The sequence below is a fragment of the Schistocerca nitens genome, chromosome 3 (assembly GCF_023898315.1).
Source record: "Schistocerca nitens isolate TAMUIC-IGC-003100 chromosome 3, iqSchNite1.1, whole genome shotgun sequence".
Lineage (NCBI taxonomy): Eukaryota > Metazoa > Arthropoda > Insecta > Orthoptera > Acrididae > Schistocerca > Schistocerca nitens.
Genome location: NC_064616.1, coordinates 689478211 through 689505981, shown reverse-complemented (window position 1 = coordinate 689505981; position 27771 = coordinate 689478211). Strand labels below are relative to the sequence as shown.

At 39.1% G+C, this 27771-nt stretch overlaps 1 protein-coding gene across 1 annotated transcript in view; it reads left to right on the top strand.

The window, feature by feature from the left end:
• The first annotated feature begins 1637 nt into the window (after positions 1–1637).
• LOC126249718 (GTP:AMP phosphotransferase AK3, mitochondrial) overlaps positions 1638–27771 on the top strand; it is a 99706-nt gene continuing 73572 nt past the window's right edge. The window contains exon 1 of the mRNA XM_049951399.1: positions 1638–1968. Coding sequence (XP_049807356.1) covers positions 1824–1968 — 145 coding nt within the window. The 5' untranslated portion in view covers positions 1638–1823. The remainder of the gene's footprint in view (positions 1969–27771) is intronic.

The following is a 27771-nucleotide window of genomic DNA, read 5'->3' as shown; positions in this document are numbered from 1 at the left end:
GATTTCATCGCATTGTATTCCTGATTATGACTTCTTAAGTGTATCGAATTCTTTGAATTTCATTGTGAATATGTTGCTCTTATTCCGCTTATGCAATTCTTGTGGGAACACGAAATTCATGCTATGGCTCGGCCTGGACGAAGCCTTGATTTGAATCCTGTTGACCATGTATGGAATCATCTGAGGTGAAGGGCTCATCAGAACTATTCAGAGACCCTACAGGATCCTGAGAGAATGGGAGATGATTCCTCTATAGGACATTTCAGCCTTAATCAGGAGCATGCCTTAAGGGATTGAATTCCGCAACTGGTACAAAATGAGGTAATACATACGTTTGCATATGCAAATAGAGATCTGTGGAATACAGTGTGATGTGTTGAAAACCAAAACGAAGCTGCATTAGTTTCATGAGCTTCGTGAAAATTTGCTTGAAGTGTGAATATATTCCTGGTACTTCTTCAGTATCTCTGGGTTAATTTGTTTTTAGGTGTATTTCTCCCATTGTTAGGCACCTCTGTGGGAATGTTCCACAATATTTTATCTTCAAATCGGGCGCTGATAACCTCGCTGTTGTGCGCCCTAAAACACTAATCATCTTATCTTCAAATTGTAGATGAGTGTCATAAAAGTGACTGGAATTTAAAAAAAATATATTATTTTCAGAAATTGAAGTTTGTCTTATGATATACATAGTAAAACATTCTCTAACACTATTTTTACGAGCACAGGTTTACCTTCAACACAATAATATTATTAAACTTATTTGCTGTTCAGGGTAGATGTTGTTCAGGAACAAACACACTATTTGCATAAAATTATTACTCGTAATTCTGGCCCAAAAATATTAAAAGTTAGACGTTTAATAATCTGGTAAGTTATTAATAATAATACGAACAAAAATAAAATAACTTCATGTTTGGTTTAGATCAAGTGACAAGGTGTGTTGAAAGATCGCCAGTGGTACCGCAATCAAATGGATCTAGTATTCCACTACAACTACATACTAAAGAAGCGTATGTCTCATAAGATGTTAGCTTCAGTGTTGTACCGCTGTTGTGGTTAACCACACTTAACGGCATAGCGTCCCTCGTTGACTGTGCGTGTCCACCACAAAGGACTGAAAATAATTGTATACAGATGTTTCTTTTTGTATGCAAAATTGTCTGTAGAGTGTAACAGCTTGGACACTCCTTCTTAATTTTACGTGTCTCATACAACTCTCAAAATGATCGAACGAATAATAATAATGATAATAATAATAAATCTGCCGCTCTCGTACGAAATGCTATAGTCCCTTGAGCTTGACCATATTCATTTTCTTCTTTGCTTGTCGAAAGTTGTTGTCATATCGATTCAAGAAATATATCACAAAATCCGGAATCTAATCGATTGTATATGATGATATGTTTGCGATATATGGCAGGAAATTGAAAGGTGAATATGTTTGCACGAATGTTGCCAAAAAAATTAAATGTAAATAAAATCTGGGTACAAGTGAAACAGAAGACTATACGATACATGTAATAGATTCTTGAAACTCTCTCATAATGGGACATACCCTTAATATTTGTGGTATCATCTTATATCCCAAATATTTGTGAGAAACAATTGCACTTTGCCCCGACAGTGTATTTTTGTTAATCTGCCATAGAAACAAGCATGAAAATAACCGTTGCGACCTTCAGTGAGGGAAATTGTATCACTGTTGAAATTAACTAATCGTTGTTGAATGTGAGGGCTGTTTGTATTCTGTTATCTGTCATTATCTTAGTTGCGTGACACAGCATAGAAGAATTAGCACGGATTCGAAGGTAATTGCAACCATGAGGGGACAGATATTTCGTGCAATTATTATGGGAGCCCCCGCATCCGGGAAGGGTACTATTTCTTCAAGGATTGTAAAATACTTCGAAGTGAAACATTTGTCAAGTGGGGACATGTTGCGGACCCACATTCTGAATAACACAGGTAACACTTAGAAGTATTTATCGTAAGAACACACTAACGTAAGACATTTGTTTTGTAACCAGATAGTGGTCAATTTCTCACCTTACGGGCTCGTAAATGATATATCACTATTCGGTTGTATTAAGTACCGCAGTAGAGTTAAAATATAGCCATTACTTTGTTAAAACCTCTAACTTGTTTCTAAATGATGGAGCCACGGAAGTGTAACATGAGCCTTCGTTGAGCCATTTTTAGGGCAATACAGGCATAAAAATCTATATAAGTGATCGTTGTTTGTTGTGGGAAAAACGTTAATTGTGCAAGTAACAAGGCTTCCAAAAGTTCAATGTAGAGAAGTTTTATTTCCTCTTAATTTCGTGATATACAACTGCCAACTGTATCCATTTCCATGCTGCAATACCACAATGTGATATGAAATAATATTTATTCTAATGCTTGAATCTAAGAGGAGTATCAATTTTTCTTTCCCCACCACCATTGTGTGTGTTGCTTCACGAAATGTGAAAACAATGAAGTATAATATGTTCTTGTAGAAACTATTATCGTACTTTCATTTTCAAGCATGTGGTGGTATATTCTGTGATAGATTACACATTTTCATATTGTAAACATTCATCGTTCCTCTACCATCAGTGTGATCAATGTTAAGTGCGTTTGAACAACACCAGTGTAATAACATAGCATGCCCTCCATTGGTACAGATCTGAATGCACTTTGGAGTGATGCTAGTGGCTAGTTTACTCTATTTAAAATGTTTGGCTCACACACAATACAGCACCACACATTCAATCAGACTAGTGATTTATTATCAATGTTAGATGTAGTATTACTTTTAATCTCTCAGAAATTAAAATTGATCAGGAGAATTTGATGAAGCTGTGCAAAGCCCATAACTGACAAACTACTCACAGTTCATTCACAAAAACAAGAGGGACTAAACAGGAAGCAGATTCAATCAGTTTTGCTAATGTGTACCTGCTTATAGTGGAATTTTCTGTGCACTGTGTAATTTATCAATGGAAAATGATGCAAAGATAATGATAGAGGACTGATGATTCATGGAATCAATGAAGTAGAATGTGCAGATCAAAGAAGCTGTAAGTGATGTTACTTGCTCTAAGAGACCATTTCATGTGGGTGAAGTTGTGTTAAATAAGGAAGGTTTTTGTAGTAATGTACTGAGCTTGATGGAATAGTGTTTAAGTAAATGATCTTGCATTCAGCAGGAACAGGATTCGGATCCTTGGCCAACCATTCACGTGTCAGTTTTCTGTAGTCTCTGTAAATCACGTAAGACAAATACTGGATTGTTTCCTTGGAAAGTACACAATTTTTTCCTGTACCCAGTAATGTCCACTCTGACCTTGTTTTCCACCTGTGACTCTAGGAATATACAACCCCCTACGTGTCGCTCTTGTATGGATTGTAAGGACAAGATTGGAGTAATTACATTACACACAGAGGCATCTGAACAGTCGTTCTTTTCTCCCCATGCTCCATATGTAAATGGAACAAGAAGAAAACTGTGTGTGTAGTAGGAGGGGTTGACAAGTGTTACCCATGAGTTTGATCTTCTCTCCTCCTAGGGGGAATGTTTGTTCCTAGTAGTTAAATATTTTCTTGAAAAACTTGCAAGAAATTCACATGGATTGTTAGTAGAGAGGGCGTATTGGACCTTCAACTTTACCTTCATTTTGTTGTGGTTATTTGTAGGCACATTTCAGTAAAGGAAAATCTGTGATCAATAATTAGCAGACACTGAATGCAGTAGGCATTCTATTTGAATTGTTCTATGGGAAGCTGAGTATGTAGCACAATCTAGTAGTTACATATCCTATAACACGTCTGCAGCATTACATTTGTTAAATAATGTCAAAGAACATTCGATAGATTAAAAATTATTCAGAAATCTCAGAATGTTTGGGAATTTCAGTTTCTTACCAGAATGGAAACAGCAGACAAAAATAGAATTCTTACCAATTTTGAACTTCGAAGGTTGATCATCAGATGACAGTGTGTCTTTTATTTAGTATGTTCTACATTTTGATGTTAATAGAGGGATGTTATTTCATTTTGACTCTTTTGTCCTAATGTTGTCAATGTTGTGTGTACTAGTGGTGGATTATGCTAAAGGAAGAAATTGGAATTTCTTTTGTACCTGCCTAGTAACAAACTATAACAATCCTTCATGATTCTTAATGAACAAATGAATTCTTGGGGATGCTACACAGGTGGAAAATACATCCCTGTTCCTGAAAGACTGTGTCTGATACTGTGATGTTGAATGAAAATTGGTTACTTCTCAGCACTTATGGAAATACAGTCTCTAGAGCACTGTGTGTGTGTGTGTGTGTGTGTGTGTGTGTGTGTGTGTGTGTGTGTGTGTGTGTGTGTGTCACTAGACAAAGTTTACTCTCTGAAGTGATATGAAATGCTGTAGACACCAGTTGATAGTTTTTCAGAAATATATTTTTTTAAGATATATGGCACCATAAAACATTGACGTCAGTAACACAAGACTCCTAATGTGAACCGGCATGAGATTGTCAACAACAAAATTATATATTCTCTATATATAATTTGAACTGCCATCTGATGATGGACCTTTCAAGTTGGAAACCAATAATGATTTTTTAAAATAATAAAAGTAAATAATACAGTGTGCGTACTGTTTCAGTGTTATTGAAAAAATTCACATGTGGTCACACATCCATAGTCTCATAGTGTGAGTATTCAACAAAACACTTTATTGAAGAAGTTGGTGTGTATAATTATTTTTACATTGTGGGTCACTCCACACAACAGTTGTTTATGCTTTCTTATATACATTGGTGTGTAAAACTTAAGGAAAGAAATATCTTTAGCATGGGTCAATGAAACTTGGACCATACATAGAAAAATCTGCTACAGTTGAGTACAGGACATAACTGAAAGAAATATGGAATAAGATGAACAGAAATGATACTTTCATTCAAAGACAATAATTACACTGAAGTTAACATGATTTGTCATGAACAATCTATGTATTGAAATATAATCTTCTGGGTCTGTTACTTCCCAGTGCAGGGTTGCCCAAGTTCTGGAAATCAGAGAATTTCAAACATGTCATGGAATTATCAGGGAAATTTGGAAAAAGAAACCCACTGGAAAAATCTCATTGTTGTCTTAATAGATGAAATTGTTTCTTACTGAGATGTTATGCACTGCTGCTGGCCGGGTGCAGCTGAGTATGTGCGCCACTTCCCTACTCCCTCATTCTTACTGTTTCTCCCCTCCCTACCATTCCCTCAGCTTGCAGTCAGTGCTGCCACCATTTCTTGCCGTTAGCCTAGGAGCTGCCAACGGAGGCAGGGAGGCGTGAGGAGTGGTTTGTTTGGATTTGATTCTCAGAGACTGTTGACACAACGGTTGGAGATAGCAGTCATGTGTGCACGAGTTGTATCTGAGTGATTGTGTAACACAGGCTGTGGCCAAAAATTTAGTTGTGAGAGTGTGATTGTCTTTTCTTTATGTGCCTGTCTGTGGCTCAGCGATCATTTTTTGGTGAGTTGCTACCTGTCCTCATGAGTATTGATGCTCAGAGTATTCGCACAAATTATCTGTTGCATGGATTGATCACTGTGGTCTCATTTCATCAATGTGGTGTCTGTGATATGAATAGTTGGCCACATGAGTGTACTTCCATGACAGGCCAAAACTGCAGGCCATTTCTGTAGGTATCTCTAATGGATCGGGCCTGCCGATCTGAAGCCCATCATTTCCCACTAATGTGCAGGTCCTGCCAATCGGATCTTGCCTCCCCTGTCTGCCCGCAGGCCAGGTCTGTTTATGTGTGGCTACTGTGGTGGATTTTCATTGTTTATCCATGGACCTAGGACTGTGGTGCTCTTCGGCAGGCCACGGGCAATGGATTTCAGGAATTGCGGCGGTCTCACCACAAGTACATTGCAGAGTGCAACATTTTACTTGTTCTAGTACATTTTGACACTTCGAAAGTAGTTTATATATTAGAAAATATGGATAATAATAATAAGAAAATTGTGGCAGTTGTTGGCAGTTTGCACGCTATGTACTCACGTATTTCTTGAAAGAAAAACCACACAAAATCTGTAAAATAAAAGACATAACACAGTGGGTAATAACCAACAATAATGAGCATAACAGAATATTGACGGTCACCTATAGTATTAGTTTACACAAATTTTCCCCGCCTTATACACTTCTTTCAAGAGGCTGCTTTTTTGTGAGCTTGTGTCTGAAATCAATGAAGGTATTTTAAATCTGTCTTGCGACACAAATGAAATGCGTATTTTTGTCACCAAATATGTTTTGTTTTATTGAAATAAAATAACATCAGTGGTCTTAATGAAACCTCTACTCCATTTGGCTTGCTTTCTCCATCTAAAAACAGTTCATAACTAAAGATATTGATGTTATTACATAAGATTTTGGCTCACGCATTTAAAAATACAGAAGTCCATACATTTTTTCAACTTGTGTCTTTATTTACATGTGAGGTCTCAAAATTTGTCAGGGAAAATTGCTAAAACTTGTCTGGAAGTCAGGGAATTTCATTTGGGAAACTTGTGGCAATCCAGTAATAATACAATTTTCATGAACAACGGGAAGTTTTCCTCAGTTATATTTTACTTGATTGCAACTACAAAGGAAATTTGTAAACAATCTTTGAGGATTTTCAGCATGAATTTCTTTTTTAATTTATTTTTCAATTCTGTTTAACAGTTTCGTGGCTAGTTTGTAGTTAACACTTCTAGGAGACAGGACACACTTTTGTCAGAACTTCTGAATCATGTTTGGGAAACTGAGGCATTGTTCCCATCTTCTTGCACTTAATCTAACTATGCATTTATAAAGAGAAATCGTTGCTAGAATTTAAATCTGAGCATTGCATTAAGAAACTGTTTTCTTCTTACTTCATATTTCACATATAAAATTAGCTGGAAAGCTTCTGGATAAAAGAAGTGGCTTCTTGTTCAATTGTTTTGAACAATTACGTCACCACACTTATCTTTTATTTCTATGCTGTATGAATAGAGACCTGCTTGCTTTGAAAACTACATCTAGTCACGTAGTTAAGAAGAATCTTTAAGTTTTTGAATGTAGTTAATAAAATAATCTCCAAGCTGCATGATTAATAAATAACTACAGTTTATCCTTAACTTTTATATAACCACTCTATAACTGATAGACTGTTATTTGTATGGTTTAGGAACATACGTATTCTTGCAATAAAAATTACATTTAGTCATCCATTAACAGGAATCTTCAATTTTTGAATCTAGGCAGTCCAAGCACTATTTTCTCATGTAATATTGGGTCCAATTATAAAGAATTACATGTAATGAAGCTCTAGCCCCCTCTCAACCCTCCTCCCTTGGCCCCCCCCCAATCGCTCCCCCCCCCCCCCCCCTCCAGGCCCCACACCAATTCCCAAGACATCCCATTCAGCCCTCCCTGCCTCCTCACATCCCTCCCACCCTTCTCTTGTCCATCCACCATTGACGACCCCACTCTCAACTCTTGCCACTCGTACCCCACCGTGGCCGTACCCCCTCGCAGGTCTACCTCCCTCCACCACCAGCACTCTCGGCCCTCGGCCGCCTTCTCTCGGCCCTCGCCCTGCCCAATCTTGCCCGCCCTCCCATTCTTGGCCTTCACCCTCCCACACTTTCAGCCTTCACAATCTCAGCCCTCACTCTCCCACACTCGGCCCTCACCCTCCCACACTCGGCCCTCACCCTCCCACACTCGGCCCTCACCCCTCCCACACTCGGCCCTCACCCCTCCCACACTCGGCCCTCACCCCTCGGCCGTCGCCCCCACACACTTGGCCGTCGCCCCCACACACTCGGCCGTCACGCCCCTCCAAATCTCGGCCCTCACACCCCAACTCCCGCCCCTCACACCCCCATCCTGACTCTTGGCCCTCACTCGCCCCTCTACGCCCTTACTCCAACAACCCCAGGACACCACCCCACCCCCAACGCTCGTCCCTCATCCATCCCCCACCCCCGACGCTCAGCCCTCATCCATCACAACCCCCCCCCCCGCCTGAGACTTGGCCCACATCTATCTGCCCCCAAACCTTGGCCCTCATCCATCCCCCCCCCCCCCCCCCAACTCTTGGCACACATCCATCCCCCCTCGACTCTCAGCCCTCATCCCAACCCCGAGTCTCCCCCTACACGATGGCCCCTGCCCCCAACCAGTCGACACAGATCCCCACACGACGACCCCTGCCCCCCAACCAGTCAGCGCAGATCCCCTACACGTCGACTCCTGCCCCCCCAACTAGTCGACACAGATCCCCTACACGTCAGCCCCCGTCCCCCAACCAGTCGGCCCAGATCCCCTACACGTAGGCCCCTGCCCGTCAACCAGTCGGCGCAGATCTCCTACACGTCAGACCCTGCCCCCCCAACCAGTCAGTGCAGGCCTCCTACCTGTTGGCCACTGCCCCTCAAACTGTCGGCTGCAGCCCCCCAAGACTGTCGGCCCCTGCCCCCGAAAACCGTCGGCCCCTGCCCCCGAAAACCGTCGGCCCCTGCCCCCGAAAACCGTCGGCACCTGCCCCTCAAGAGCGTCGGCCCCTGCCCCTCAAGAGCGTCGTCCTCTGCCTCCCAGAGTGTTGCCTCCCCCCCCCCCCCCCCGCCCCCCCTTCCGTGAGCCAGCGGCCCTGTTCCGAAGGCAACACTTCGATCCTGGCCCCCCACCCAAGCCTTCGGCCCTGCCCCCCTGCCCAAGCCGTTGGCCCTGCCCACCTGCCTTTTAGAGGGCCGAACCGCAATTGTTGTGGCACAGATAAAGGAAATCGCTTTGAGCACTGAAAAATAGTAGTAAACATATGACATTATGACTCCGCTGAATAGCTAAAGAAATATGGTCTTTCACCTTGGATACACATGCAGTAAAAAGAAACAAAGGTAAGTACTTAGGGATGACAAGTGTAAAGGAGAAGGAGCACAGATGATTAGGTCTTAATAATGAAATCAATATACTAACCTGTTAAATGAAGAACTTAGCAGAGGAAGAAAAATGGCTGCAGGAAATAGCCCATATAAAATAGTAAGTACTCATTAGTTTTTATTTACTGTGAAACCCTTCTGTAAATATATCAAAAATAAATAAATAAAATGGTTTTGTGAATTATGGTTAAGAAACATGTAAATTTTTAAGGATTTCTGGTTTGGTTATCAGTACCAATTTTCTTGTGACAAATAAAAATAAATGTCGTGTGACTAGGGCCTCCCGTCAGTTAGACAGTTCGCCGGGTGCAAGTCTTTCGATTTGATGCCACTTCGGTGACTTGCACGTCGATGGGGGATGAAATGATGATGATTAGTACAACACAACACCCAGTCCCTGAGCGGAGAAAATCTCCGACCCAGCCGGGAATTGAACCCGGGCCCTTAGGATTGACATTCTGTTTCGCTGACCACTCAGCTATCAGGGGTGGACTTATGACAAATGATTCTATATATAAATTGAAGGTGGAGGAGGGGAGAAAGGAAAGGAAATGGAAGGAATTCATTATGTCCTTCCCTTTCTCCCTGCTTCCCAGACAACCTTCACTTTACATAATATATATTACTGCTGCAGATCCCATGTGATGTCTGACTTTTCGGATGTGTCCAATATAACAGACTCCACAATTTCAAATAAATAATTCTTTATTAATCAAGAGACAAAGGTTTAAAATTTGCCTTTCAATTTTCTCGTATGCTGTGTTTAACCTATGTTTTGCTAAAATGTTGTTTGGAACTTTCTTGGAACAAATCTCTGTGCAAAATTAATTATTTTTTATTAGTTTCATTCTCAATGTAATATCTTGTTTTTATATCTGCATAGTAGGAAGCACATTTCCTCTTTTGAGCCAGATGCATTACTGTTTGACTAAAATTACTCATTTTCTTTCTCTTTGCTATACACACACTAAAATATTTAACTACGCTTTGCCACATGGAAACATTTTGGGCATGACTCATGTCTTTGTGTATCTATACATTGATTTTTTTTTAATGATGCCCTTTATAATGTTGTGTTGAAAGTTTTCACATTCCACTTGCTCTAGCTTTATTCACAACTATATACATGTGCGCTCTTGCAATGGAGCATGTTCAAATTGTTGGAATGATTTAAAATTGGCCCTAGATCAGTGATCTGTAGTTATTTTAAATGCTCATTTTTAATGAAAATTATTTTGTGTAGGAACTTGTTTTACAAACTGAGATTATTTTAATAAATGAGGCTCATGACATTAACTTCTCCTCTTAAAGCAATGATATTTTAATGCAGAAACACTCTCACCAGCAATATAGATTTTCTCTTTATAAAGTGTTCATTCCTGAGAGTCATATAAAAGTAATTGAAAATTACATTTCATATATTCACAACAGTCATATTCAGACCGAAAACTAATGTCACAGCACATTCATCACCTCCCGACATTTTGAAGAATGTATGTTTTAAGTTTAATTAATTTACAATACATGCAATTTGGTCTGGAGAAAATGATGACAATGTTTGGGACTGGCAATTGGAAATAACTATAACGTGATGATTGTCCTTCCTGTTAGTTAGTTACTTAGTATCATGTCAGATGAATCATTGTGATGTGTAATGAGGCCTATTACATTCAAAGAACAAACTTATTTATAAGTATGGCTACATGTTGACCTTTCTATTTTGATTTACTTACAGCTTATACAAGACAGTCTAATGTCATAATTGCTCAGTTTTGGTTCAGTTCCTGCCACAGTAATGCAAAAATGTAGTGTAAGGTGTATGTCATCACACTGCCTTTGCAGTTTAGATCTGGTACGGTACATATATCCTTTCGTGCCTTCTATGGATAACTGTTTATGTGCCAACACTAACTCAGACAATTTACATGAAAAATAAATGTGAAAAATTTTATCCTGTACACCATTAATAAGATTTACAGTGACATTTGTTTGGAAATTGTCACATGCAGAGAGCTACAACAGAAATTTTCAAAGTTTTCTTTTCTCACAAGAAAATGTCACAATTGAAAATGTCTTTAGTTTTGCGCTCTAACATAAATCAGAGAAAAATTTTTGACTCCAAATAATTCACCAATAAGGTAAAACATTGTATTACATTAGATTCACTTAAGAAGTAGCTTTACAGTAAATGTATCACTCTTCATTGTGCACCAAACAGTTTTCTTTTCTCACAAGAAAATGTCACAATTGAAAATGTCTTTAGTTTTGCGCTCTAACATAAATCAGAGAAAAATTTTTGACTCCAAATAATTCACCAATAAGGTAAAACATTGTATTACATTAGATTCACTTAAGAAGTAGCTTTACAGTAAATGTATCACTCTTCATTGTGCACCAAACACAAAGATGTTTGAAGGAACAATTACTAGTTCTGTGTCTGTCCAAATACCATGTCATGGCAGGGATTAAAAAGCGAGATATAAACGGTTGTGCATTGGCTTCCTCCTCATGTAGAGTAGTAATGCCACATCTTTAAAAGGTGTTACAATAACAGAAAAATAAAACAAGTACTTTTTTCATTAATCAGCACATAGATACATGTGATTGTGAGCTAATGCTATAAAATGTAAATGCCTGTTTTAGTTATATGCAAATTGTTACTAGAAAACTTGCAGGCGTTTTCTTGGTATCCTGATTTTTAGTATGTTATCTGTCGGGTAATAACCAACAATTAATAATTGTAGTGAATTCAGTATAGATTTTGTAGTGACTTCTGTTTTTAAAAAAAGAAATATTAATAATAATAATAATAAAAAAAAATTTGACCTGGAAATATGATTTGGTCCATACAGTTTTATTTCAATAATTAATCATCCTTCAGGTGTTGTTGAGGGTGGCAGAACCTGTAATGATAATCTTTGCACAGGTGAAGCTAAGAGCGAGCTAGTAAATACATACTTGTTAGTGAATGGACTCGTAGTTCATGTTGCATTTTCAAGTGATATCAACTAGAAAGGCCTACATCAGGCCATGAACTGTGAGAGAAAGTAACTAAATAAGAAAGCTTCTGTTGTTACTATGTTTTTTAAATGTAAATTACCTACCATTTAACACTAAAAAAGCTGCATTCATACATTTTAAAGCTGATACAGATATTATAATTAATCCTAGGAGAAATACAGAAGCAAAAGACAATGCAAGTAATCATACAGTGTAAGCTTTCATGACTGGTACTGACATAACTTAAAACTGTCAGGTGAGTAGGCCGTGGTCAATGTATAAAACTTTCTCATAATGATTCCTCGCTGACTGCGGGAGACATCTTCAGAGGTAAAGTGGTGAACTGCAACGAGAACTCGAGGGAGCGATGAGACTCTCTCTGGTAATGCCAACATTCTCAATTGAAAGTAATAAATCACTCTTATGTTGCTACGTTCAGACCCACCAGGAAGATAAAAGAATGTTTAAGATCAGCAAAAGATGTACGAAACGCTTAGGCTACACAGGGCTTATATAAAATTTCTTGTAGTTGTGGATTGGTTTATATTGGTATCGCAAAAAGAAGTGTTGACACCCATCTGGTTGAACACAAGAGGAATTGCTGTCTAGGACATACAGATAAATCCGCTGTAGCAGAATATCTTACCAAGAGTGTGATCATGAAATAAAATTCACTGAGATGAGTGTCATATCGAAAACATTGCATCATCATGTGCATATGTACAGAGAGGCTATTGAGATTTATAAACACCATAATAATTTTTAATGGAAAAGAGGAAGGGTTAAATTAGACCAAATTTGGATTTCAACATTGCAACAGAAGAGTGACGATCGATTACTTTCAATTGAGAATGTTGGCATTACCAAAAATAATCTCATAGCTGACATCTCATGATGGGCTGTGGTGCCCTCTACACTGCCCGTGTATTTGGCACTCCCTCAAGTTCTGATTGCAGTTCACCACTTTACCTCTGAAGGTGTCTCCCACAGTTGGAGAGGAAATGTTAGAAGAAAGTTTTATGCATTGATCATGGTCTACTAACCTGGAACTTTTAAGTGATGTTAATGGCTTGATAAAAAGTATTGACTGGTTTTGTATAAATGCTCTCTTAAAATAATAAAAAAGGAATATAAAAAGGTTCAGTTCATGACAAAAGGTTACAACATCAGTTATAAATTTTGTAGACTGACTCAAGTTAATAATAAACACAAAAATTAGAGTTTAATTTTAAAAAAATGCCCTGGAGCTTTCCAAAGAACCCCATTAAGGTATTTAATGCCTTGTAAATATCTGAGAGTGAAAATGATTAGTTAAAATACCTTGCTTATTTTTGTTCAGTATTCCCAAGTAACTCATACTTAAGCAAGAAAATTTTCCTTACAAAAAAGGGTACTGTAAGGATGATATTTTGTTCTCATTCATCATTTTGTGGACAACTGTTGGGTAATTTAAATATGTCATCACAGTATACTTAGTATATTGCTAACTGTAGTGATAGTCTCAGTCTGCAATGCCTTCCCTTCTTAGGAGACTGTGGACATAAGTATTCAGGCAACCCAACTAGTTCACTAGCAGTTTGACAGTAAATGGTATAAGACGCAAGCTAAGGTTGATAAGGTAATGTTTAAGAACTGAGAAGGTCTCAGTGTTAGGTAGGAAGTCATAAGGGCAATGTTTAGTGGTACAGAACTATTTGATTACCAAATATTTTTGAGTCAAGTGATAGGGAATAGAAAGATTTATGCTTTGGAAAAAATCATGCTATTATATCTTAGTCTGCAGGCAACAATTTGGACTGTAACCCCAATTAGACGACTCCAGGTTGAGACTGCACTTCTCACTGCTGTGACGATCACGGCACACTTTGAATGTTATGACAAGTCATGTATGAAGTATTTTGTGGAAAGTGTTAATGCAGAGCTTGGATATGCTTGTGTGTCATCTCTCATTCATTTGTGTCAAATGCAGATTGTTCTACATCAGAATGCTTGTAATAAAGAGGCTACTTGCTTGAATAAGTGCTACCAACATCCAGTCTGACGGTAGCAGTATCCAACCTGTCTCAATGATTTACAAACTTTTGACTTTTTTCCTCTCCTCCTCCTCCTCATTCGTCTTCTGTCATCATCACCACCACCACCACCACCACCACCACCACCACCACCATCATAATCATCATCTTCCCTCCAGGTAAATTCTAACAGACAGAGTGCCCCCCCCCCCCCCCCCCAGTGTCTCTCTCATTATCTTCTGGTGAAATGTCAAGATTATGCAGGTAATCTGAACAACTGAGAGTTGAACAGTAGTTCGCACTCCCCACCACAGTTCACTAGGGGGAAGGGATGGTGAGAGACGGCCACTGGTCAGATGTATATATATGGGATGCCTGCATAATCTCGACATTTTTTCCAGATGATGATGATGAGTATGACACTAATCAAAAGTTCACACAGTTTCAGTGCAGCAACCCAGATGAAAGCTTGAGAGGATTTCATCAGCAGTATATGCTGGGAAAATCTACAGCCATCGGAGTAAATCTAAAATAATGTTCATTTAGTATTTTCCATGAACACATAGCGAGTTTTATAAATAAAAATGATGAATTTGTAAGACAGGGAAACAAAAGTACAAATGCTGTGTTATGCTTGTCAGAATCTCACTTGCTAATAACTGAAATTGAACAGATACATGTAGATGGATGCAAGGTACTATCATACAATGTGCAGTTAGTAAAAGAAGAGGGGAAGTACCCATATATGCAAAAATTTTTATTACGTCCCAGTGACTGCAGATTAGTGAATATTATACTGAACAGCTTTTGGACTGACTGGCCCCAACCATCGATTTAAAAACATGTACATGGTAGTACTGACAGTCCCATAAAACAGTTAGAGGGCACCTTGATGATGTTCTGTAGACTGAACTGGGGACTAGTTATTTGTGGTGACTTTCCTATTAATTTTTGGTTTGGTGGTACTGATGAACACAGAGCTGATTATGTCCAGCTTTGGATTATTTCCCATAGTGAAGTTCACAACCTAAATTGGAAGTCATAGTGCAGAAGCCATTGACAGTTTTTTCTTAGCAATTTAGGTCTAGAAGTGATGATAAATCCAGTATTTGAGTGTTAAGGTCAAATGTTGATGATAGAACATAGGTTAAACTGAAACTAGGGCTCAGTCGCAGTTTTTAACAATAATTTTCGGGAAGAACACTGGAAAGAAATTTAGAAATCAGACAGCAGTGATCAAAAATTTAACTTTTTCCTAAACATTCTTTAAGTCCTGCTTTTGCCTCAAACAAAGGTACAACTAAACAGAAGCAGGGAAAAGGGATGGATACCACATGGGCTTAAAGTATCTTATACCGGTGTGAGAAACCTCTTCCTAATTCAGAATACATGTAATCAAGAGAAGAAGTATAATTACGTGTGTTGTGAAATCCTCCAGTCTGTTGGGGGAGAGGGGGACCATGTATTAGACACAAAATATAAAACACCCCAAGCAGAACACAAACTCAGCCCGGGTTGAAGAAATGATAACAGTGAGGTGGACAAAACTGAGTTACCAGATAATAGCTGTGACATAAATGTTAATTTCATATTGTAGGCCACCTCTTTCATTTATTACCTTCTCGTAGAAGCAGCAGAAATTGTGCTTACTAAGTAACAGCCTTATGTAAATCTTACATTAAATTCATGAGATGATGCTGTTTACACCAGCCAATAACATTAATTTCAAAAACCTTTCAGAATATTACAAAAAAAAAAAAAAATGTTGCTGAAAAGCAGCAATTCTTCGGGATATGGCAGTGGTTCTAGCAGATCATTAATACCTTGAACTGACTTGATAAAATCACATCTACATCGATACTCTGCAAATCACATTTAAGTGCCTGACAGAGGGGTCATCGAATCCCCTTCACAATTCTCTATTATTCCAATCTCGTATAGTGTGCAGAAAGAATGAACACCTATATCTTTCCGTACAAGCTGTGATTTCCCTTATTTTATCATGGTGATCATGTCTCCCTATTTAGGTCAGTGTCAACAAAATATTTTTGTATTCGGAGGAGAAAGTTGGTGATCGGAATTTAGTGAGAAGATTCTGTTGCAAGGAAAAATGCCTTTATTTTAATGATGTCCAGGCCAAATCATGCATCATTTCTCTGACACTCTCTCCCATATTTTGCGATAATACAAAACGTGCTGCCCTTCTTTGAACTTTTTTGATGTACTCTGTCAGTCCTATCTGGTAAGGATCCCACACCACGCAGCAGTATTCTTAAAGAGGACGGACAAGTGTAGTGCAGGCAGTCTCCTTAGTAGATCTGTTACATTTTCTAAGTGTCCTGCCAATAAAACACAGTCTTGGGTTAGCCTTCCCCACAACATTTTCTGCGTGTTCCTTCCAATTTAAGTTGTTCGTAATTGTTATTCCAAGGTATTTACTTGAATTTACAGCTTTTAGATTAGACCACAGTTGAGTTATATTTGTGGTCAGTCTTTGAGTCAAGGCATATTTCCTAAATAATTTAAATATCCAGCAGTGACATTAATCTATAAAAATAAAAAAAAAGTAAGTCACCTCTAATTACAGTTCCAGTTCACTTCTACCAGTTATTTAAAAGAAAGTGATGTACAATAACATACTAAATCATTTTTCACAGCGTAACTTTCTTATTGCCTCTCAGTTTGGATTTTGTAAGGGCTTCTTTACAGATAGCTATATGTGACGTCATAAAGCCCTTGAAGGGCTAAACAACAAACTTTATCATGTTTGTATATTTTGTGATTGTGAAAATTAGACCATTGGAATAAAACTAAACTCACAATTTGGTCGACACTTATTTCGAAACTTTATAAAGGACATTCCAATGACTTTAATAGACTATTAAAAAGCGCTGTAAAGTATGCAGAATACACAAGCTTATGAGTCAAAGCACTGGGTCACCTACAACGCATAAGTTAAAGAACTGGCTTTGAATGGTGACTTTTAGGAATACACAACTACCTCATACCTTACAATGAGACCTACTCTCTGTTATGCACCTCACTGTGGTTTGAGGAGTACATTACCAGCTCACAGCAGACAGCTACTAAACTTTATTGGGGTCCAGCTAGTTAACAAGTCAATATGGTGTCAACATTCAGATAAATTAATCAAGAAACTCAATTTGTTTATTGTGTTGACTTGAAGACATTGACATTGGCTTGTTTAGGATATTTTTGCTCACAGTTGTCTTCTTATATTATTTTCTTGGGTTGTGCATCATAAGTATGTGTTCATCAGATAAAATAAGTTGTAAGGTTACCTTGTAAAGTATTGTTGATAACCACACTTCTTGCAGAGATCTACTCAAAGATCTTAGAATTCTTGCATCCATTTCCAAATATATTTTCTCATTGTTGGCATTTATTACTACTAATAAAAATCAGCTGGAGATGAATCATTGTTAACACAAAACTGGATGGAGAAAAATCTGCAAAGCCTTTACCTCTTTAAAAAAAGAGTTTGGACTGTTTTCTGTATTCTGCTGTGGTGGCCTTCAACAAGCTGACATAAAGCAAGAAATTTAACATTCGTGTAAGTTCAGAAGAAAATCAGAAACATACCTTCTTAGCCTCTGCTACAACAAATTATCTGATTATTAATATTCAAGAACTGAAGATCTCTGTTAGACGTGTGACAAGTGACAATGTTAATTGTAAACCAGTCTCTCTTCTCATGAGTGACGTATAACTGTTGCATGATAAATATCAATTTGGTCATGTAAATACTAAGCTAACAATAAGAAATAAATGACAGCTGTGAAAGATAACTGAGGAAGCAACAGCTTGTTCCAAATTAGTGTAACTCATTTTATTTCATTTGACTAAGCACAAATTATTTACTATAGTTCAATAAAAATCAAATCAACTAAGTCTAGTTAATTGCTAATGCAGTTTCAACAGCTACTTAACTTCATTAATGTGTAACTTAAAGCTTTCTACAAGTCTGGAATTTCTCTTTCATCATGGGATGCACAGAACAGGGTGAATTTAATTATTTATTCATCCAGGTATCATCTCACAATGATATAGCTTTTTCATCACAAAAAAAGCTCTAATATACATTCACACAAAATCTGTAAGTACGTTTTATGAGGGCAGGATAGGTAGTTGGCTGTGTCATTGCTAAAGGAACCATCCCAGCATTTCCCTGAAATAATTTAGGAAAACTTCAAAAAACCAAAATTGAGATGGCTGGGCAGAGCAAACTCCATCCTCCTGAATATGAAAGCAGTGTCTTGAAAACTGCCCTGCTTGAGTCATTGATCCCCACTGTAAAATATTATTTCGATCACTCACAATGTCCAATAAGAAGTGAAACACATTTTTTTCTTGGCTAATTTCAGTTGACAAATATGCGGAATTTGTTGTGGGGCATTGTTGATTATTTCTACTTTGGCCCTTGTAGTTTCATGAAATTCCGACACATGAGGGCACTATATGCAGCCTACAAATGGCATCTGTCACAGAGATGTATTCCAAGCAGAGAGCGGCCATTGAGTTTCTTTTGGGGAAAACCAGAGCATCACGGATATTCACAGGCACTTCTAGAATGTCTTTGGAGATATGTCAGTAAACAAAAGCTTGGTGAGCTGTTAGATGAAGCATCTGTCATCATAACAGTAAGGTCATGGAAACCTATTCAGTTCCTAGGTGCTGGCCAGCTATACATAGCTGTGACTACTACAGTATTGAAACATGTGGACACATTCATTCAAGGTGATCCATGGACCACAACCAAACACCTCATTGCTCAACTGGACATCTCTGTTGGTAGTGCTGACCCACTTGTCCACTAGTTGGGGTACGCAAAGTTGTATGCCTACAGGGTTCGTAACAGAAGACCAGAAAGGTCAACGACGGACCACCCATGCAGAATTGCATGCGCGTTATGAGCCTGATTGTGCCAATTATATGAAGTGGCACCACACCATCAATTCTCTGAAGAAAAAGTTCAAAACCGCACCATCAGCTGATGAAGTAATGGCACTGGACTTCCAGGACTCTGAAGGAGTTATTCTGTTTGATGTCCTCCCTTATAGTGCAATGATCAACTCTGAAGTGTATTGTGTTACCCTCAGGTAACTGAAGAATCAACTTCAGCATGCTCATTGTTACAAAAATGCAAACAAAGTTTTCCTTCTCCATGAGAACACAAGGCCCCTCACAAGTCTGTACATCTGAGAGGAGCTCACCAAATTTCACTGGACTGTTCTTTCTCATCCACCCCACAGCCCAGATCTTTCATCTCCTGACTTCATCTGTTTGGTCTAATGAAAGATTCACTCCACAAGAAACAGTACATGGATGACGGAAAGGTTATTGATGCAGTAGTGTGTTGGCTCGGATCTCAGCTAGGAGAGTGGTAATGCAGGCATACAGGATACAGGCACCCCCAGTAAGGTTGTGTAAAGCTATCACATTGAATGGAGATTATGAGGAAAAAATAGGGTTGTGTAAGCAAAAGATTGGGGAATAAAATGGTGTACTGGAATCCTGAACAAAAGCAAGCTTCTTTCATTAAAAAAATTGTGTTGCATTACTTATGGAACATACCTTGTACCAGATAATTTGCAATAGAAAACAATGTTTTGTACTGCGCCACTGCACACACTACGGACACCCACTGATGACTCCATAACCGTGAACAAGCAAATCTCCATGCCCTACTTCAGTCTGATTGGAAAACTATGTTAGCAGTGGGTCCCCGCCCACAGATGAGAGATATCGAGCTCAGGAGAATGACAAGACATTACTATTATGCACTATATATCCCCACACATTTGCTTGTAAAAGTATTACAGGGTGTTGAAGTTGCCTGCTTTTGTTATTAACTCCCTTCTCTGAATAGGGATGCTTACAGTCCATAAGCAATAATAACGCCCCTAATTACATTATTAGTGGGAAAAATACATTGATTACACATTACTGCCACTGGCTTTAGCTCAAGAAAGGGCAAATAAGTCTCCTACCAAACTCTATGGTTACAAATCTGATGACATAAGATGACAGATGGATAGCAAAGATAAATTTAAAAACAGTCCGAGCTTGTGCTCCACCTCTAATGTCCTTGCATTTTACAGATGTTAAACATTAATCTTTGTTAAACATTAATCTTCCTTTCTTTCTTCCTTTGCAGTGTACCCTTGCAAGGTAATTTAAACTATGTTTAACAATAGCGTACCAAGAGGTAATCTGTTGTCTCTCATTATTCTGAACGTCTGACTCAATTCTGACAGAATTGCAAATCACATTAACACTCTTTTTTTGTCTTTTTACATGGACCTGTGTAATTATTTTATTGTTGGAAGGTAATGGGATTTGTGTTCACCAAATTCACTTGGCATTAAACATATAAATTTGGCAGAAAGAGAAACAGTTACCACCAAAGTTTGCTGTTATGAGGTGGCTTGCTTGCACATTGCAACTATATAGTGTTGTCACAGGGCCAAATAGGAGTAGTCAACAGCTATGGCAAAAATAGATGGCAACGCAGATTCGTGGGAAAGTAAAATGATTTATTGAAAGAACTTTTACAGTTCTTAACTGGAGTGTGAAGACTTTATGTGGCATTAGGCACTGAAGAGCTCCCACAAGCACACAGAAGTGCCGCAACACAATGTGACGTGGACTCAACTAACATCTGAAGTAGTGCTGGAGGGAACTGACAACATGAATTCTTCAGGGCTGTCCATAAATCTGTAAGATTTGCAAGACATCCCAGATTTGCTCAATAATGTTCATGTCTGGGGAGTTTGGTGGCTAGCGGAAGTGTTTAAACTCAGAAGAGTGTTCTTGGAGCCATTCTGTAGCAATTCTAGATGTGTGGGGTGTTGCATTGTCCTGTTGGAATTACCCAAGTCCACCAGAATGCACAATGGAAATGAATAGATGCAGGTGATCAGACAGGATGCTTATGTACGTGTCACCTGTCAGGGTCATATCTAGACATATCAGGGGCTCAGTATCACAACAACTGCAGATGCCCCACACCATTGCAGAGCCTCCACCAACTTGAACAGTTCCCTGCTGACACAGAGGGTCCATGGATTCATGACGTTGTCTCCATACATGTACATGCCCATCTGCTCAATACAATTTGAAATGAGACTCGTCCGACCAGACAACAAGTCAACAACAGTCCAGCGTTGGTGTTGACAGGTCCCGGGCGAGGCATAAAGCTTTGTGTTGTGCAGTCATCAAGGGTACATGAGTGGGCCTTCAACTCTGAAAACCCATATTGATGATGTTTTGTTGAATGTTTTGCACGCTGACACTTGTTGATGGCCCAGCATTGAGATCTGCAGCAATTTGCGGAAGTGTTGCACTTCTGTCACATTGAACGATTCTCTTCAGTCATCATTGGCCCCATTCTTGCAGGATCTTTTTCCAGCCACAGTGACGTCAGGGATTTGATGTTTTACTGGGTTCCTTATATTCACAATACACTCATGATTGTTCGTTCAGGAAAATCTCTACTTCATCTCTACCTCGGAGATGCTGTGTCCTGTAGCTCATGCACCAACTATAACACCACTTTCAAACTCACTTAAATCTTGATAACCTGCCATTGTAGCAGCTGTAACCAATGTAACAGCTGCACCAAACACTTGTTGTCTTATATGGGCATTGCCAACCGCAGCACCTTATTCTGCCTGTCTGCATATCTCTGTCTTTGAATATGCATGCCTACACCACTTTCTTTGGTGCTTCAGTGTAGATCAGTATTCACTTGCTCTGATCTGTCGTATTTAAACACTGGTCTAGTCCTAGATTCGGTGAATGATGACTAACATCACTTGTACAGTGATGTTAACTGTGCATGAGTCCTAAGACACTCGATGAGGGCTGGTTGTGTGTTGAGGTACTGTGTGTAACATAGTCCTTATAGCATGTGCTCTCTCTCTAGAGTGATTTTAACTATGCTGTACTCTTCTAAATAGCCTGCTCCCCATATCTTCTGGCGACACAGCAGAAATCAATGTGGTTGGTGAAATTCATATGAACATCCAGTTCAATTCAAATATGCATGGGAGTTTTATTGACTGTAGGTAATCAACATGTTGACTGCCATGAAACCTCCACTGACAACAGCAGAGCCTGACACCTTGTGCCCACCAGCTGCCACAGCAGTGTCTTCCACCTGACACTATCTGCCTACCGATAGCCACAGTAAAGCCTCAAACCTGACACTGTGGTCTGGTGTGGCAGTGAAACATTCATCACTATGCTTATGACAGTCAGCATGTTAATTAATGATTTTTGACTGTATTCAGTTGTCTTGGTGTAGTACCTTGAAATATACATTGGATGTATATGAAAAACTGTGTGTGTGTGTACTGTGTTGTTATGGTCTTCAGTCCTGAGACTGGTTTGGTGCAGCTCTCCATGCTACTCTATCCTGTGCAAGCTTCTTCATCTCCCAGTCCTTACTGCAACCTACATCCTTCTGAATCTGCTTAGTGTATTCATCTCTTGGTCTCCCTCTATGATTTTTACCCTCCATGCTGCCCTCCAATGCTAAATTTGTGATCCCTTGATGCCTCAGAACATGTCCTACCAACCAGTCCCTTCGTCTTGTCAAGTATGTACCACAAACTCCTCTTCTCCCCAATTCTACTCAGTACCTCCTCATTAGTTATGTGATCTACCCATCTAATCTTCAGCATTCTTCTGTGGCACCACATTTCGAAAGCTTCTATTCTCTTCATGTCCAAACTATTTATCGTCCCTGTTCCACTTCCATACATGGCTACACTCCATACAAATACTTTCAGAAACGACTTCCTGACACTTAAATCTATACTCAGTGTTAACAAATTTCTCTTCTTCAGAAACGCTTTCCTTGCCATTGCCAGTCTACATTTTATATATCCTCTCTACTTCGACCATCATCAGTTATTTTGCTCCCCAAATAGCATAACTCCTTTACTACTTTAAGTGTCTTATGTCCTAATCTAATTCCCTCAGCATCACCCGACTTAATTTGACTACATTCCATTATCCTCATTTTACTTTTGTTGATGTTCATCTTATATCTGCCTTTCAAGTCACTGTCCATTCCTTTCAACTGCTCTTCCAAGTCCTTTGCAGTCTCTGACAGAATTACAATGTCATCGGCAAACCTCCAAGTTTTTATTTCTTCTCCATGGATTTCAATAGCTACTCCGAATTTTTCTTTTGTTTCCTTTACTGCTTGCTCAATATACAGATTGAATAACATCGGGGAGAGGCTACAACCCTGTCTCACTCCCTTCCCAACCCTGCTTCCCTTTCGTGCCCCTTGACCCTTATAACTGCCATCTGGTTCCTGTACAAATTGTAAATAGCCTTTCGCTCCCAGTATTTTACCCCTGCCACCTTTAGAAATTGAAGGAGAGTATTCCAGTGAACATTGTCAAAAGCTTTCTCTAAGTCTACAAATGCTAGAAACGTAGGTTTGCCTTTTCTTAATCTTTCTACTAAGATAAGTCGTAAGGGTAAGGTCAGCATTGCCTCACGTGTTCCAACATTTCTACGGAATCCAAACTGATCTTCCCCGAGGTCAGCGTCTACCAGTTTTTCCATTTGTCTGTAAAGAATTCGCGTTAGTATTTTGCAGCTGTGTCTTATTAAATTGATAGTTTGGTAATTTTCACATCTGTCAACACCTGCTTTCTTTGAGATTGGAATTATTATATGCTTCTTGAAGTCTGAGGGTATTTCGCCTGTCTCATACATCTTGCTCACAAGATGGTAGAGTTTTGTCAGGACTGGCTCTCCCAAGGCCGTCAGTAGTTCTAACGGAATGTTGTCTCCTCCCGGGGCCTTGTTTTGACTCAGGTCTTTCAGTGCTCTGTCAAACTCTTCACACAGTATTGTATCTCCCATTTCATTTTCATCTACATCCTCTTCCATTTCCATAATATTGTCCTCAAGTACATCACCCTTGTATAGACCCTCTATATACTCCTTCCACCTCTCTGCTTTCCCTTCTTTGCTTAGAACTGGGTTTCCATCTGAGCTCTTGATATTCATACAAGTGGCTCTCTTTTCTTCAAAGGTCTCTTTAATTTTCCTGTAGGCAGTATCTATCTTGTCCCTAGTGAGATAAGCCTCTACATCCTTACATTTGTCCTCTAGCTATCCCTGCTTAGCCATTTTGCAGTTCCTGTTGATCTCATTTTTGAGACATTTGTATTCCTTTTTGCCTGCTTCATTTACTGCATTTTTATATTTTCTCCTTTCATCAATTAAATTCAATATATCTTCTGTTACCAAGGATTTCTACTAACCCTCGTGTTTTTACCTACTTGATCCTCTGCTGCCTTTACTATTTCATCCCTCAAAGCTACCCATTCTTCTTCTACTGTATTTCTTTCCCCCATTCCTGACAATTGTTCCCTATACTCTCCCTGAAACTCTGTACAACCTCTGGTTTAGTCAGTTTACCCAGGTCCCATCTCCTTAAATTCCCACCTTTTTGCAATGTCTTCAGTTTTAATCTACAGTTCATAACCAATAGATTGTGGTCAGTGTCCATATCTGCCCCTGTAAATGTCTTACAATTTAGAACCTGGTTCCTAAATCTCTGTCTTACCATTATATAATCTATCTGAAACCTTCTAGTATATCCAGGATTCTTCCAGGAATACAACCTTCTTTAATGATTCTTGAACCAAGTATTAGCTATGATTAAGTTATGCTCTGTGCAAAATTCTACCAGATGGCTTCCTCTTTCATTTCTTCCCCCCAATCCATATTCACCTACTATGTTTCCTTCTCTCCCTTTTCGTACTCTCGAATCCCAGTGACCCATGACTATTAAATTTTCGTCTCCCTTCACTACCTGAATAATTCCTTTTATCTCATCATACATTTCATCAATTTCTTCATCATCTGCAGAGCTAGTTGGCATATAAACTTGTACTACTGTAGTAGGCGTGGGCTTCGTGTCTATCTTGGCCACAATAATGCGTTCACTGTGCTGTTTGTAGTAGCTCACCCACACTCCTATGTTTTTTATTCATTATTAAACTTACTCCTGCATTACCCGTATTTGATTTTGTATTTATAACCCTGTATTCACCTGACCGAAAGTCTTGTTCCTCCTGCCACTGGACTTCACTAATACCCACTATATCTAACTTTAATAACCTATCCATTTCCCCTTTTAAATTTTCTAACTTACGTGCCCGATTAAGGGATCTGACATTCCACGTTCCGATCTGTAGAACGCCAGTTTTCTTTCTCCTGATAACGACGTCCTCTTGAGTAGTCCCCACCCGGAGATCCGAATGGGGGACTATTTTACCTCCGGAATATTTTACCCAAGAGGACGCCATCATCATTTAACCATACAGTAAAGCTGCATGCCCTCGGGAAAAATTACGGCTGTAGTTTCCCCTTGCTTTCAGCCGTTCGCAGTACCAGCACAGCAAGGCCATTTTGGTTAGTATTACAAGGCCAGATCAGTCAGTCATCGAGACTGTTGCCCCTGCAACTACTGAAAAGGCTGCTGCCCCTCTTCAGGAACCACACATTTTTCTGGCCTCTCAACAGATACCCCTCCGTTGTGGTTGCACCTACAGTACGGCCATCTGTATCGCTGAGGCACGCAAGCCTCCCCACCAACGGTAAGGTCCATGGTTCATGCGCGGGGGGGGGGGGGGGGTGAGAGATAGGACTTATGTTGCTCATGTAATATTTCTTTTGGATGACTGAGCAACTATCATGTTTCTCGATCCTCTTTTGTTAAAATGAGACAGGTGACACAAGGATCCAAACAGAGAAGTTACTGGTTTGAAAATGTCTAGATGCAGGTGCATATTATCCTCTGGCATGAGGCATTTTACCTCCTGCTTCTTCATTTGAATTGACAGCAATGCATGGCATTCTTCATAACACAGCTTGAGTCAGTGGAAGCTTCATCTTGTGTTGTCGGTAAGAGATTATGAATGCAACACAGTTGAGTGCCTACCCTTTTCAACACCTGTATCACCTGATTAATGTGTTTCATAATCACTGTGTTCAAAGATATCATCACATCTGGTGGCTGCAATGAAGATGCTTGTTCATTGTGGATTCTTTTCCACCTTGTCTAGCATACATTAAGAAAATTGTGAATATAACTCCAGTCTAAACTTAAGACAGACCAACTTTCTAGGGTAACAGATGCCTGCTTCCAGAATAAATCAGCATGTAAAATGGAGTCTTCACTGTTTTCAAATTTCCTGGAAGATGCCTGCTCATTTACTCTTGTGATGCAAAAGTCATTTGTTTTCATAATGAGTGCATAGAGATAATCACCTTGAATAAGGACGACGAGTAGGGTTTAACGTTCCAGTGACAAACCACTGTGAAAAATTACTTTTGGTGGTATGTTCTTTGTGAGCATGAATAGGTGCAGGAAGAAGTATGTTAATTACCTCATATGAAGTTACTTAGAAAATTTACAAATTTATTTATAAAAATGAAAAACATAATTGTAGTTGTATTATTTGCCTCTATCTTAGGAAGTCGAGAAAAATATTGGCTTAATTAAAGCACTGACAAAATCATTTGAGAATGAGACTGAAATGAGGAATTAAGAAAGAGGTGGAGGTGGAGGTGGAGGTGGAGGTGGAGGTGGAGGTGGAGGTGGAGGAGGAGGAGGAGGAGGAGGAGGAGGAGGATAGAAGAAAGGGAGAGTGATATCACTGAGACAGCAGTGTTGATGACAACTCATAGACATTGGCCACAGATCGGTGATGGTCCTGTATCCAGTTGAAGAGCTAACTGGTGGCCATTTCATATGCCTGCTTTTACCTAGGTCCAAGCCTCTTATTCTGTATGGATATATCTCTGACAGGACCGGATAGGATGTGCTAGGTGGATAAATGGGACAGGTATTGCACCTGGATTATGTCTCACAGTAGTGACACATGCGTTATTAATAAGAGAGATGGGAGCTGTCCAGGAATATTTATGCAATAATGAAAAGTTGTGGGTGGGCTGCACACACTAGAATGATTGTATCTGCTCCCTGTATAGACAGGTACATAAACAAAAACTAGAAAATTGTGGCTCAGCATATGAACTTTTGATCTTCTCCAGACTGACAAATACGGAGACAGCCACAGTGCCCTAGCACTTTGACCAACAATGTTCAGTGGTGGAGAGGCAGAACAAAGATGACCAAGTATAAATATATGTGTTTAGTATCTACAGAGCAAAAGTCAAGTTTAAAACTGAAATATTGTGGCCGTGTTGGAGGTGAAGTATGCTTCTGACAATCAGATTACTAATGATAAATTGATGCCTCTTAATTATAAAGGAAAGGAAATTATGTTAAAGGACATTTTATTGTATAGGATTGCTGTGAAACATCACCACAATTATTTCTACAGTTGTTCATTGAAGTTTGCTGCATTTAATAGGCAACCAGGGCTTGAAGAATGTTATTAACAACTCATAGTATTTGTTGACTTATGCACACTGTCTTGTTGCAGAACATTGTTGTGTTTCTTATGGGAAAAAATGAATCTACTGAATGGATCTGTGTTATTGTTATGCTCTGCATGTCAAATTATGAGACTCAACAGATAAACAAGAATCATAACTTATCACATTACTGATTGTAATTTCCCTTCCCTGTAGCACATGGTCTTCACGAATGAGTGCTGAATTAATGAGCTGTTTCTTTCTATGCCAAATCCTGGTATTAATCATTATTTTCATTGAAGGTAAAGTGCAACTCATCAGTGGAAATTGGATTAAAATCTTCATTTCCAGTTTGGTAGTTAATT